At 39.9% G+C, this 14,534-nt stretch overlaps 1 protein-coding gene across 2 annotated transcripts in view; it reads left to right on the top strand.

Moving 5' to 3' along the window:
• The window catches only part of LOC125882979 (DENN domain-containing protein 5B-like), a 119,998-nt gene that overhangs the window by 55,971 nt on the left and 49,493 nt on the right, over nt 1–14,534 (top strand). For both annotated transcript variants that reach the window (XM_049567054.1, XM_049567053.1), the window contains 2 exons: nt 3,136–3,245; nt 10,044–10,737. In XM_049567054.1, coding sequence (XP_049423011.1) covers nt 3,136–3,245; nt 10,044–10,737 — 804 coding nt within the window. The remainder of the gene's footprint in view (nt 1–3,135; nt 3,246–10,043; nt 10,738–14,534) is intronic.

Below are 14,534 nucleotides of genomic sequence, written 5' to 3'. Positions count from 1 at the left end.
GCTGTGTTATTTGTGTCGGTGGAGTCAGATTAAAGTGAACTTTACTGTAGGCCTATTTATTATTTATGTGTTGTTTATGTGTTTTATGGCCAAAAGTAAGCATCTTCTGTAACAAACTGTGTTAAATGGCCAGATAATATTGCTTAATATTGATCGCAGACCCCTGAATTGTATTGAATCGAAATCGTATAGTGGCAGACTTTGTCGAAAATATTGTATCGTGGTCTAAAGAATTGATATAATATTGTATCGTGATGAAACTGGTGATTTACACCCCTAGCTGTTAGCCACTGTCTCAGCTAGCACGTGGAGAACCGTGTCCAGACAACTCATAATCAACGAACCTTACACAGAACCCCTTTGAACTGATCTTTTCATTCGAGTAAATTTCTGTTTCTCCTATAATTAGTGAGTGACGTAGTTCCCTTTGGGAAAATTACAGGCGTGTAAAATGAAACAAATTATTTAAAAAAAAAACAATTATTAAATGTTATGTAAAAAACTGTAACTTAGGCTTTTATTTTGCTCTTTTTTTATCCAGAGCTTTTGATATCCCTTCTGCCATGATACCATCATATTGCACTTAGGCCTACCTACATTTCCCATATTTTCTGCCTTTGTGCATTTTGCTGATGCTGTGATTCAGAATGACTTAGAATAAGCCCAGGGCCACAATACATTTCTATTCTCAATCACCAAGAGCAACAGTGTGACTGTGGTTCAGTGGTGGTGCATACACAGAGAGCATTAGAGGAGAGTAAGACTGTGATGGAGTCAGTTGTCTGAAGACACAGATGTAGTGAGACAGTAGGTAATATAACCAGCTCTGGTGGTTAGCTGAGCAGCTGTTGGGCTGTCCAGCATTAGACACAGATTGTCTCTGCTATGTGCCGTGACAACTGTCTGTCTCTCACACACACACACACACACACACACACACACACACACACACACACACACACACACCATGACATGTCAGTTTATGGAGGAACACAGGGCTGTTTAGGCACTATTAGCTGTATTTGATTTTATGCTTTCCACCATGAGGTTTTGCTTACAATCTCATTCCGACAAATATATATACAGTTCCTTGATGTAGTATAAAATATACTGTTCTAGGAAGGTATAGGCTAACATGAAAACGTCAATACATTTACATACACCAGACCTAAGACACAAGACTCATATACATTCATACCATATTCGTTCATTTTCATAAAATACATATACCTGTTATTCCGACTGCCAACCCCACTACAAAAACACACTCACACACAGATTATGTTAGCCAAGCACATGCTGTGTTCTCCAGCTGTGTAAGCAGCAGAGGAAAATGGATATTAATGACCTGATTATTTAATTGTCTCCTCTCCATTAGTAATAATAACAAAACACTTACCACTGATTCTGAGGGTGAGCCCAAATGTATCCCTGATGTCCTTTTTCATGATAGCATTTTTTTCTTTTTTTTCCTTTTTTACTTCAATGGGTTTGTTTACATGCACACTAATATTTCATTATTATTCAGAATATGACAATATTCCAAATTACATATGGGTCATATAAGCAGCATATTCTGTTTAGATGTTCCAAATGAGTCATTTTACGATTAAGACATGGGATATGTCGGTTTTATGGCAGTTTGTGACACATGGTCACTTGCCTGTTTAAAGTCATGTCTGTGCATTGTAGGGTTGCAGTGATATACTGGTTTCAAGGTATACCATGATATAAAAGGTGATGGTTATCATACCGTGTTTATTTGCTTATCTACGATAAAAAAAATAAGTGTAATTGGACATTGAATAAAACGTTTGTTCAATCAACAATAACCCTTCTGTTTTCATTACTTTAAGGGTCATTCTGACTGATAGTAAGATAAAATTCTTAAATACAGTGATAATGTGAAACTGTGATATTTTCTGAGACGGTTATGAACCGAAACTCTCATACCGTTGCAACCCTAGTGCGTCATCATGCATACGTTGTACACAAACCACAAACTACTGGTCGGAAGAAGAAACACACCTACATTAATTATTAAGATCTGGATATTCACAGGTTTTTAGATATGACCATATATTATGACACTGACCTTTTAACAAGGTGGTTGAAGGAATAAACAGTGAGGCTGTGTTCCTGAAAAATCCTATTTTTATGCAAAGAAACAAAATAATAAGCAACACCAGCTGTTCCACTTTTTCCATATGTCTGTGAGATAGACAACATGTTACGGCACGTTATGTAAGTCATGTAAAAGATTAGAAGGAATGTTGTCTTTTTGGAATAAGGGCAAAAACCAGAATATTGTGTATGTAAGCTTAGTCACCGATGAGTCTCTTTTTTTAAACAATAAAATTGTTACAGTTATCGTTCTTGGTGTGGACATCCCTTTACTCTGCATTGGAATCTTAACCATCGCTGCCATCCATACTATCTCAGCCTGGTATTAGAGTTGACACAGTTTGCAAAGCTGGAATGATAAGGCTTTAAGGCATGACATGTTTTCATTGTTGGTGTTAATTAATGTTGATTTTTACAGAAGTTGGTGCACTTCATAGAAGCTGCTCATTATGTGTAGTTCTCTGATTTTATTGGGGGTTGACACAAGTATGGAAAGCACTTTCTGTGACAAAAACAGACGTGCAACTTCAGGCTTATTAGAGTTGTGTGTGTGTGTCCAGTGAGGTGTGTGTTAATATAGGGGATGGGGGAAACATAGAGCTGTCCAGCTGCTGACAGAGAGGAATCTCATGCATGCAGTCAAAGTGGCTGTCAGTGACACATAACTGTATGAGCTCATCCTCCCACTGTTGTGTTCTCCCCTCCAGTACAAACTTTCATGTGTCTTCCATAGATTTTCTATTTGACATTCTACTTGATCATTTGCACCAAAAACATGCAACTCTGTAGCTTACATAAAACTTAATATAGACTTAACACATTTATCACAAACCCCCCGCTAGTGATAGAAACTGTGTGTTAATATGGAACATTTGTCAAATGGATATTTTAAGCTTCATAGGAATATAATAAAGATTGTTTATATTGGAGGTTGTTACATGATTACCTGGTAGACATGCTGAACTGCTGTGTTAACGCTGCATGATTGCCTTTGTCTTCTTGTCTTTTCAGGTGAAAACTTTGAGCAGAGCCCCCTGAAGAGGACGTTCAAGTCCAAAGTTCTGGCACGCTACCCTGAGAATGTGGAGTGGAACCCCTTCGATCAGGATGCTGTTAACATGGTAGGTGGATTGTACAATTATAAGGGGAAAAATGAGCAGCACCATGTTGCTATGTCAGTGGTCTCAGTTTAGGTGGTTCATGTCAAGGAATTAGAGGCAAAGTAGATTGAGTGAGGTGGCAAAGGCAGAAAGGCAGTTGTCTCTAATAAGGGGAAAATCACTCCTCTTCTTAATTTAGTCATAATTTAGCCACATAGGTTTCTTATATTCTACCTTAAAAACGTCTGATCAACATATTACAGGAATTTATAATTCTCATCTGTGTGTCCTCCCATTACAAGCTCATTTTTTTGAAGAAAGGTCATGCAGTATCAGTATGCAGGCTCAGTGACCCATTGTGACTTGTGTCCTCCCACTGCTGAAACATTCCCACTCTGTTTACATGATTCTTCATGATTCATTTCCATCTGGATTTTTTACAGTTACACTGCAGCTTGTATTTAGACTCACTGGATGTAGAGGTTTTGGTTTAGGGTTTCACTTATTTATTTCATGTTTTAAATGGTTTAAAGGTCCAAATATCATGTTTTTTGTATTTAACATGTATGAAGCTAAACTAAAAGTGTACTCAGTGGAGTGCAATGTTCATTTTGACAGCTATTTTAGATTAAGTCTTAGTCTTGAGATAAAAATGTTTATTAGTTTTAGTTACATTTTAGTAATTTTTATCATTCATAGTGTTAGTCTAGTTTTAGTCGATGAAAATTCAAAATGTTTTAGTCAACTTTGAGTCATTGTGTTGTCTGTATGTTTTTTATCTTCAAACAAATCCAGTTAGGCTAATTCATGTATCAGAGATTTGAATTAAGGTGACAGGTTGTATACAAATTACGTTTAGACAATTTTTTCTACAACTACAAAAACTTTCTACACACTTACAAACTGTCATTTCTCCAGCAGATAGCTGGTACAGGTGATTTACAAGCACACACTTATTGCTCATCATTTGAAAAGCTCACCATCTCCCTATCTATGTTCTTAAAAAATTTGACACCACAAATAACTAATCTGAGACAACTAGGATTTATACCCGGTTCATGGTAAACTCTGACTTATGCATCTCACTGTTAAGAGGCAGAAAAATAGTTTGATTAAAGCCTGAATTCTTTCTGAATCTGCAACATGTTAGTCTGGAGGTTTAAACTCATGTCCTCTCATATAGTTGGTGATTAAAACTAAACTTTCATCTCTGTCAGAGAAAACTGATCTGAGTTCAGACTGTTATAGCACAGCTACACTCACAGATAACTGAGCCTCCTACCTGCCTGTTAAAGAGCATTGATCCACTGAGTGGAGTCCTGGGGTGATCAGCTGTTAAGTCCAGCAGCCAGTGGCTGCTTGCTCCGCCACCATTCAGCAGCTAATGAGCAAAACTAACCGCTAACAGCCACTGCTGCGACTAACAAACTCCACAAATCCATTCAGTAGCTCCACCATCCACAGTCAGACACACACAGCTGATTATTTACTGCTGAATTATAGTTCAGAGCTCACACCAATGGCTGAAGCTGCTCCAGTGTGAGTGTTTTTGCTGGTGAGCGAAACATCTTGGTGAACCTGTAGCTCATGCAGCACTTGAAGATAATTACAACCACGGCAGTTCTCAGCTTTCAGTGTCCGATAGTGCATCACTAACATTTTTGTCACGTCTTGTCTCGTCAACAAAAACGAAACATAGATTTCATCCTAGTTTTTAGGATCAAGATCTATTTTTAGCTCGTCATCGTCTCGCTTTCGTCATGGAAAAAAGGTTGTTGAAAAATTTTTGTTATTTTTTTCGTCAAGGAAATTAACACTGGTTGAGTGCAGGTTTCCGCCAGGTGGCTTCCCGAGCTGATTGCGGCCGGTCCAGACAGTTCCTGTAATTCCAGTAGGCCTGTCAAAATGCATTTTAGAAGCGTCCCAGAAGCTAATGAAAATACACCCCTCTGCTATTTTTGATGGAACTGCACTTGGTTGCACAGAGCAGATCGAGTCTTCCTGCTAACATGCGCTGTATGTGAAATATACATACAATGTGATTGTAAGGATAAATGTATTTTTAATAACTGACAACAACTCACAAATCTTTGATCCATGTATTCAAAACTGGACTTGTAATGGTAATAACTTTGTCTGTAGGCTGTCGCTGCAGCACAACAAAATAGGAAATAACATCTACAAACAAAATTGAAATGAAAATAAATGTAACTAAAATTATAACTATAACTACACAACTGGCTTACTTACTCATGGTAGAAACACCAATACCAAGGAAATATGACCAAATCAACAAAACCTGCAAGTTTACCAAATTGGCAGGCAAAGTGCTTTGCCTCTGAAACGCTCCCACTGTGGTTTGATGCCATGCGGTGGATGAAAAAAAACTGAGTCACAGATATGGCAGCCAGAATGCGGCGCAGCTGCACTCAGTGAAATTGTTCCCCCTGGCTCCCTTACAGTCAAGTGAAGATATGGTATCACTCAATAACTAAAGTGGATCATAATATATCTGGTATAAAATCAATCTGCAGATGCTCTGGTTCAAAATGAGACCAAACTTTTCTATGGATGTCGTTTTTGAACCACTACAAAGGCCAAAATGTGTCCTGCAAAAGACAGTAAGTCATGTTGTTATAAGCCGAGTTGATTTCTGGAAAACTTGCATCCCCTACCGGCCTAGTGAGAGGAGTGAGAAGTCAGCAGTCAAAGACGGTATAAAACAGATTTCTTAACAATTGTGAATCACCGAAACCACGCAAGATTCTTGAGCATACAGTCATAAATGTGCACAGAAAATATGAGGCTGATTGGTACAGTAGTTTGCAAGACTAGCTGCAGACATACACACAGGAACACACATATACAACCAAACACATGATCAAGGCGCACGTCCTTTGCACAATGAGTCAATGAGTGGTTGTTGTTTTTTGTTTTTTGTTTTTTTTTAAATTTATCATCCGAAAAAAAAGTGATAATGCACAGAGACCTTGCACACTGAGTCTGTGATGCATTTTTTTGTTCTATGCTTTGTGAAAATTTGCAATACTAGAGACAAAATGAAAAGACATACAGTATTACCTCCCTGGCTTCTCTCCATTGGAGTTATTTATCTGTCACCATCCATGTCTTGCATTCGGCGTCAAAGCTTCATGAAGGGGCTGAGCTGTCCTCCATCTCTGTCTCCTACTCTCTCTCTCTTTACAGTACATATCCTCCTCCTCGTCATCATCACCATCATCCACCTGAATATCATTATTTGACCTGCTGAAAGTAAGCTATCTGAGTTATGAAAGGATACTGTGTGACCTGTTCCTCTGTCTCATCATGAATGTGTCCAACCGATACATTTTCGTCACTGATTCTTGGTCAAACAACTCCCTAAAGGCTTCTGACGGTTGTTCCGAAAACTTTAATGAGGGACGGAAATTTCAGTGTCAGCGATCGTATTTATTTTTAGATATGTGACAATTGCGGACAAAAAACCAAACTTAGTGTGCAAAGGCCTTTACTCTGGCGGGTATAATGACAGTAGAAATTAGTATAACACTGAAAATGAGACACAAAGATGTGCATGGGAGTTTTGCATCACACACTTGGTGATAATGTCCAGGAAGTGTGCAGCCTGCTGAAGATTCTGAAAACTCAAAAGGAGATTTGAGACATTTAACAGACAGAAATAAATAAACCAAAACAATTATAATTATTCACAATTATATCATAGCAACAAAATTCATCAATCTGAGCCTTTCTCCTTCACCATATCACACTGGGAGGAGAAAACTGTGATGAGAGATGATGTTCAGAGTTACAATCAAAGGGACGTCTTGACAGGATAAGGGCCTGTAATGAAACATCTGTTTCAACCATTTCTGATATACACTAAAGTATGCAAATTTCTGGTCCTTCTGTTTCACAAAACCAGACCTTGAGAGTTATTGAAAAGTTGAATTTGTTTTTGAAAAGTGTGATTGTTGGACGATGTTTTGCTGAAGGTGCTAAATTGTCAGTACAGTGACCTTGACAGGATAAACAAGAGGGAACTGTCCATGTGAACGTACAGGCAGTGTGTGTGTGTGTGTGTGTGTGTGTGTGTGTGTGTGTGTGTGTGTGTCGTGGTGACCGCCTATTTTTCCACCTGCCCTGGCGTCAGCGCTGCTGAATAATTCAGCCATGCTTCTCGCCTTACGTCGGCATGGAAACGAGCCATTATGCAGCAGTGCAGCGGCAGAAACCCGACACCCAGATGATTGCGAGCCGTCGAGGGTGATGACTTAGAGACATTCTGCATCGCTCTCTCTTTTTCAATGTCTTGTGACCGACGCACCCCTCATTTTCCCCTCTTCCTCCTCCTCTGTATCTCCATCACCCACTCTACCCATCATCCTCTCCTCCTCTTTGGAATGTTCTCATCCCAGCTGCTCCTCCTCCTCCTGCTGTGAGGTGAGAGATGCGAAGGTTGGGGGAGTGTACTCACACTTCCTGTGCTGGCATGCCATCACTAAAGGCCCCGACATGCACATACACACACTCACACACAACTGTTATGTTTTGTCTTTTCAGTAACACTTTTTTTTTTTTTTTTTACCACCTTGGCCCTCCATCTGCACTAAACCAATGGTTTCAACCACAAAAAATGGATCTAAAATATTAGAAATCTCTAATTCATCACTGTATTGTGAATGGAGGTTGTCTGATGCTGGTTTACTGTCATTCAGGTTTTTTCTGTAAACAACAAACAGTAGTTTGAAAGTTTTGTAGGAAGCTACTGTATTAACTGCTGAATGTATGCCTGTACAAGACATTGTAGCATTTCTTTCTGTTTCTGTAGTGTTTGTTTCTTTGGTTGAATGGGTCTTTATGCCTCTGTGCTGAATATAGCCATGGTCAGAGGCATTATGTTTTTGAGTTGTCTGTCCATCCCATTGTTGTGAACACAGTATGTCCAGAATGCTGTGACCATTAAGTGTTCCCTTAATTTTTTTGAGCAGTGTAGTTACCATGAGATAGATGAGATAGATGATAGACCATGAGCCTAGATGCAAATGGCATATATGCTGTAAGCTGACAACAATTTCTACTGTTTGATAAAAGCCTGAGCATTTTTCTGCTCTGTGAACAATAAACCATACGCACCTCCTCTGCTCCTGATGTCCTCGTTCCTTCTTCACAAGAACAGTGTAAACAGGAAAACAGTTGAATGAGGTCATTTCTTACTGTGACCCCTGCCTCATCAAGGTCATATGTATATTTCTTCCCACGTCATGCCTAAACTGTCACATTGTTGCTTCCCACTAATGCAGCTGAGTGATCCTCAATGCGCCCTGGCTTGCCGGTGATTTGATACTTATTTGACACAAAGCTTGCCACATTTCATTGCCACGTTGTGAGAGATTTAGAGCATTTTTCTTACTGCTCTGTTGGATTTCAATACCTTCCTCAGCTCGGCGGGGCTGAGAGGTGAAACACATGAAATGTTGTTGTTCTCTAGACAACAAAAGCAAATGTAAAATGTGGTAGTGGTGATGACTAATGTCAGACATGGGCTGGGTGTAGGGAGAGATGATCTGTCAGTACTGATCAGTGAGACACATGACATATGCATAATTCAATCAGATCCAGTCAGGCCAGCGTGGGAGTGTGTGTTTGTTTCATTTGTTGTCTGTGAAGACAACATGTTCGTATATAGGAAAACCATGTAAAATGTCACAAATGTTTATGTTAGTAAAGGTAAGAAAAAAAAAAAGAAAAAGCATATGAATGTAAATGTATGAGTTTGTTCATGTATGCAGACTCTAAAGCTCATCCATATGCATGATGTATGTGTGTTTGTAAAGCAGTGAGCTCTAACACATTCACAATCTGAATGTGCGGAGCAGCTCTTCTCTCCACTCAGTTTCTGTTCAGCTCTCAGCAGCCACAAATTCATAATGATGCTAATAAGTCAGATTTATTGCATGCTGCTGCTAACGGCGTGTTTATATCAACAATTTATGTGGGTTTGGCTGTGAAAGCATCACACACACACACACACACACACACACACACACACACACACGGACATAATAGCATTTTGTTAACCTGTAAATTTTGGTTTGGATAAAATTTAAAAAAAAATCACAGTATTCCCAAATCAACTGGATTATCTTGATACCAGCACAGTGATCAACCTTAATTGTGACTTGACTGAAGAAGATTTCTCGTTGATTGCATGTATGTATAAAGAGACCTGGATACAACATTGAAGATGGGCCCCTGTTAATTTCTATGAAAATTGCTCAGTGGTGCATGAAGCCAAAAAAGTTAAATTTTGACGCTATGAAATTACTTGAATCTTTTGCATTATGGGACCCATAGAGCAAGCGCGGCAGAGCTGTTTACTTCTGTTGGCTAAGCTGCAGATTTCTAGGGGTGGGAATCACCACCATCCCATGATACGATATTATGACGATACATAAATCGCAATATTATTGGGATTTTTAAGGTGCTGCAATATGCTGACTTTGTTGATAAATGCAAAATGTATCAAAAAAAAATGTATCAAAATGTATCTTAAAAAGCAGTTGATAATATTATTCTAGTTGGCTACCAAAAGTTTAATTTGTGTTTCTAATACTAATAATTTCTGTAAGAAATACACATACAATGTACTGAAGAAGAGCTAATATACACAACAACAATTTTCACCGGGGCTCTATAAAGAAAAACCCGTGCCGTCAGACTTATGATAATATCCATAAGAAAACAGTGGTTTTCACTAGAACTGATGATTTGTATTGAAGCAGTGACTGACTCCTGTTCCCTACCCTCTCTTTACAGCTGTGTATGCCTAAAGGCCTGTCGTTCAGGACGCAGGCAGACCAGCGGGATCCACAGTTCCACTCCTTCATCATCACTAAGGAGGACGGCTCTCGGACCTACGGCTTCGTCCACACCTTCTTTGAGGAGGTGACCAGCCCACAGATCTGCTCTGCCATGCAGACCCTCTACCAGATGCACAATGCAGAGAATGCCACTGCCAACACCCCTCCCTCCTCTTCCTCCTCCTCTTCCTCCAGCATGGACTCCTTGGCCAGCAGTTTAGACGAGGCCGACTCCCCTACATCCTCATCTTCCTCGTCTTCGACTCGCAGGACGGGTGGCTATGACTCATCACGGGACACCCTCTACGTGTCCAAGGCCTTGTGTCTGATCACGCCCATGCCCTTCATGCATGCCTGCCGCAGCTTCTTGTCACAGCTGCACAGGGCTGTTACTGCAGCCATGGCCCCTCCGCTGCCACTGGAGAGCTATGTTCACAACATCCTGTACGAGGTGCCGCTTCCCGCTCCAGGACGCTCGCTCAAGTTCCATGGTGTATATGAGCCTATCGTGTGCCAGAGGCCCGGGCTAGGGGAGCTGCAGCTGGCTGACTTCCCCCTCGCCGAAGCCTTCAGTCTGCTGGGAGTGGAGAACCTGGTCCAAGTGTTCACCTGCACCCTGCTGGAGATGCAGATCCTGCTGTACTCACAGGGTAAGGATGCATGTTGATTATGTCAAGATCATAATCAGACTTTTTCTTAGCAGTGTGAAACATTTTTGTACATACACAGACACACACATAAGTATGCCTGTCAGACATGTCAGACTAATCAGGGGTTTGCCATTACGAACTCATATTATGCACTATTCAAACAGGCAAGATCCAAGGCCTGACGAGGTGTCCATTATCAGGAATTAATGGACGACGCAGAGGCGTGAACCGTCCAATGCGACAGACAACAGTTAGTGTTTATGCTACTAGTTTATTGCTACTAGTTCTTTGATGTCAGTTTGGTGTGTCTGGGCCTTTAAATTATACCCATATCGAGAACATGATAGTATGCCTGGAATTTTCCACCTGATGTAACAGCAGCCCTGACATAATGGCAATTTGGATTTTTTTAATTTTTGTTCTGGACCAAATACAAGTAAGATAATAATAAGAAGAAGAAGAAGAAGAAGAATGATAAGTGAAATAAGCTTTCACTTATTTCATGTTTGCATTGACTTCTTACAAACATCAAGCAGTGTGAACATGAAGTCATGCAGAGTGACAATGAGCTCACTCATTGTACAGTTTTCGGTGATGTCATAGTAAATTGTGGGCATCAGATCAGGGGGGAATCAGATACCACAAACTGACAAGAACTAATCTTTATAGAATCTAGCTTTGAATCAAGAGTTCAGGAGGTGCTGCTGTTGCATGCTTATAGAGGCAGGAAGTGATTAACTTCACTTCTATTTGTGTGGTCCAATTGCATAAAAGTACTGTACGTAAATATAGATAGATAAAAAAAACACTCTTAAAGTTGCTTTTAAATTAACATAATGTTGGAAGAAGATAAGAAGGCAGGCTGTTCCATAGGCTGTGTTCGGACCGTCAGTGGCACTGAGTCTAAAAAGGCTTTCTTATTCACTACAATCAAAGCAGTCTGTTGGCACATCAGGGGAATCTGCCAGAGAGGAAAGTTACAACACAATTTAAGATGAAGACAAAGATATATTAGAGTGACTCATTCCTCCATAGGCTGATTTTTCAGTGCATTTAATATGTAAGTCAGAGTGGGTGGCTGTTTTCAGTGGAGACGTTTTGTTACGTAATGTAAAGTAATGTAGTAATGTAAAGGCAAGAAAACCTCTTTCTTAGTGTTCAGTTAAAACTTGGTGGCTCAAAGACAAATGGTAATGGTAGAAAATGGTCTCAGGTTGGTTCAGCTACACATGAGGCTAACTGAGACGCACAGTGATCAGATTTTCCTCCTTCTGGGTTTCCCTTCATCCATTATTCACATCTGCAGTGAGGCTCCGTTGTAGGACCTCACATAGAGAGCAGCAGCTTCTTTGAACTACTCTGTGGACTGAGATCACCTTTTGTCCTACATTCCTCCATCCTACTCTCTCAGTTTCACTCCTCCAGTCTGCTGCAGCACACTCTGTAACACTTTCTCTGTTTGTTTATCTTCAGTGTCGGATGAGTCATGTAAATAGAAAAGCTCTGCACGCACACCGAATACACAAGCCCACACTAAAACCATGTCTCTACTGTATTCTACAGCATGCACACAGGAGGATGCACTCCTGTGGTGCAAACTAATTACAAGAGGTGAACAAGTGAAATCACTCTGAGTAAACTAAATTAGGAAAGCGCAGTTGTAAAACCCTCTGAACTGTGTCCTTCAACTAAGTACATTCCTCATGTTTGGCACGATAAATGATAAAATAATTTTCACAACTCGAGTCGCAGTGTCCTTCGTCATAGTATTATAAAGTGCTGTGCAGACTTTTGGCATCTGAAAAGGCTTCAGACTCATGGATCTGAGAGATTGCTTAGTCAAGCAGTTTATACTGCCAACCACTATGAGCTTTGTAACCTATAATTGTTATGTTATCTCATAGACCACACACTTATTGTGTGTTTTAGTATTTTATTTCATCAGTTCAAATTAGAGAGAAAAGTTACAATAGACACATTCCAGGAGGAGCTCACTGGTGATCATAAGGCTTGTAGTCTTTTTACCACAGCAGCATTCATGTGTTCCATATAGAGCAGGGTTGTCTCCAGATCCTTGAAAGTCCAAAAACTCTCTGAATTAGAAATAAACCCTCATCTGGTATTAAAATGAATTAAATCAATCTTTCAAATGTCTTTAAAATTGTAAGACATAGGAACTACAGTAGGATTTTATCCATCCTGTGTTTCAGATGTTGCATTGTAAAATCCCAAAATATTTAGTAACATCTATTTACATATTATTTATGCCTCCATGCTGGGGATAGCCATGGCTGGAGGCACTTTGTTTTTGGGTTGTCCGTTTGTCCATAAGTTCGTCCATACATCTGTCCTATCATTGTGAATGCAATATCTAAAGAATGTCTCATGGGAATTTCTTCAAATTTGGCACAAATGTTCACTTGAAATCAACAACAAACTGATACGTTTTTGGTGGTCATAGGTCAAAGGTCAAGGTCACTGTTACCTTGCCCGTCTCATTAACATGAACATGATATCTTGACAACACCTTGAGGGAATTTCTTCAAATTTGGCACGAACATTTTCTTGGACTCAACTGATTTTGGTGGTCTAAGGTCAAGGTCACTGAAGGTAATTACATGCACAGCAATATACGATAGTCCACCACTAACATTTTCGTCATGCCTTGTCTCATCGACGAAAATTAAAACAAAGATTCGCTCCAGTTTTATTATCATTATCTTTATTTATTTTTAAACTCTTCATTGTCTCATTTTCGTTAGGGAAAAAGGTCATTGACAAAAATTTTCGTCAACAAAATGAACACTGACTAATAATGACGAAGGCTGATTCTTGTGTCAAATTACTTTGCCGGTGTTGCACTGGAACACACCATAAAGTCTACAGCCATTGGCCAACCAGCACGGATGTTCTGTGCCTGCATGAAAGGAAATAACTCTACACAGCAGCAGGCAGTGGTAGTCTGTATTCCTCATTTAAGAAGGGAAACTGGAAGACCCACAGGATGGATTCAAGATGCTAGTTAGCCAGTTAGCACATAAACAACACAAACCGATGTTGAAAGAACAATGGATATCACTTATGTGCTGTCGAACAATGACACAAACAAATGCTTCTTCTGAAGCGCTCAATGACAAAAAAACATGCTGAATAGTCAAAAAAAATACAGCCGACAAGAGCTGACTAGTGCTAGCATTGTGGGACACACAAAAACTAAGGTGACAGACGTTAACGGATGGCCTGACATTGACAAACAGCTGACCATCAGCTTGGTTTGTCAGGGCCTTTAGCTCACTAGCATTTGCTAACTAAGAAGTATTAACTTAGCTGATAAGTCAGTTGTGTCACCATCATTTTTTATTTCCCAAATTTGAAGTTTGCCATTACTGTTGGAGCAGCTGAGAACTGTACAGGTTCTTCCTGAACTCCTACACATCACTGTCAAAAATAACATTACATAGAAAGAAAAGATAAAAACAGACAGTTGTACAGTTTGTATACTAATGCATGTGTATGGCAGAAAGATGTCAGAACTGTAATGGCACCTTATTTACTTCCGTTACTTCCCTGGACCCTAGTATGCATATTCATACTCCTCCACCCTAATGGAGCCCTAGGGTTCTTTCTTTCTTCAGCTTTCCCACCACATTGTGAGATGGTGTGTCTCTGCACCAACAGCTTGTAATGACACCAAATGGGTTACGGATTAGACGCCTTAATCTGATTGGCTGGCTGTATTGCTCTGGACTGTACTGCAGCACAGTGGCTCAGCTCCGAGGGAGTGATTTTGGGTTGTC

This window comes from Epinephelus fuscoguttatus, linkage group LG22, assembly GCF_011397635.1.
Source record: "Epinephelus fuscoguttatus linkage group LG22, E.fuscoguttatus.final_Chr_v1".
Classification (NCBI taxonomy): domain Eukaryota; kingdom Metazoa; phylum Chordata; class Actinopteri; order Perciformes; family Serranidae; genus Epinephelus; species Epinephelus fuscoguttatus.
The sequence above is the reverse complement of the archived record's forward strand: the minus strand, read 5'-3'. Positions and strand labels throughout refer to the sequence as shown.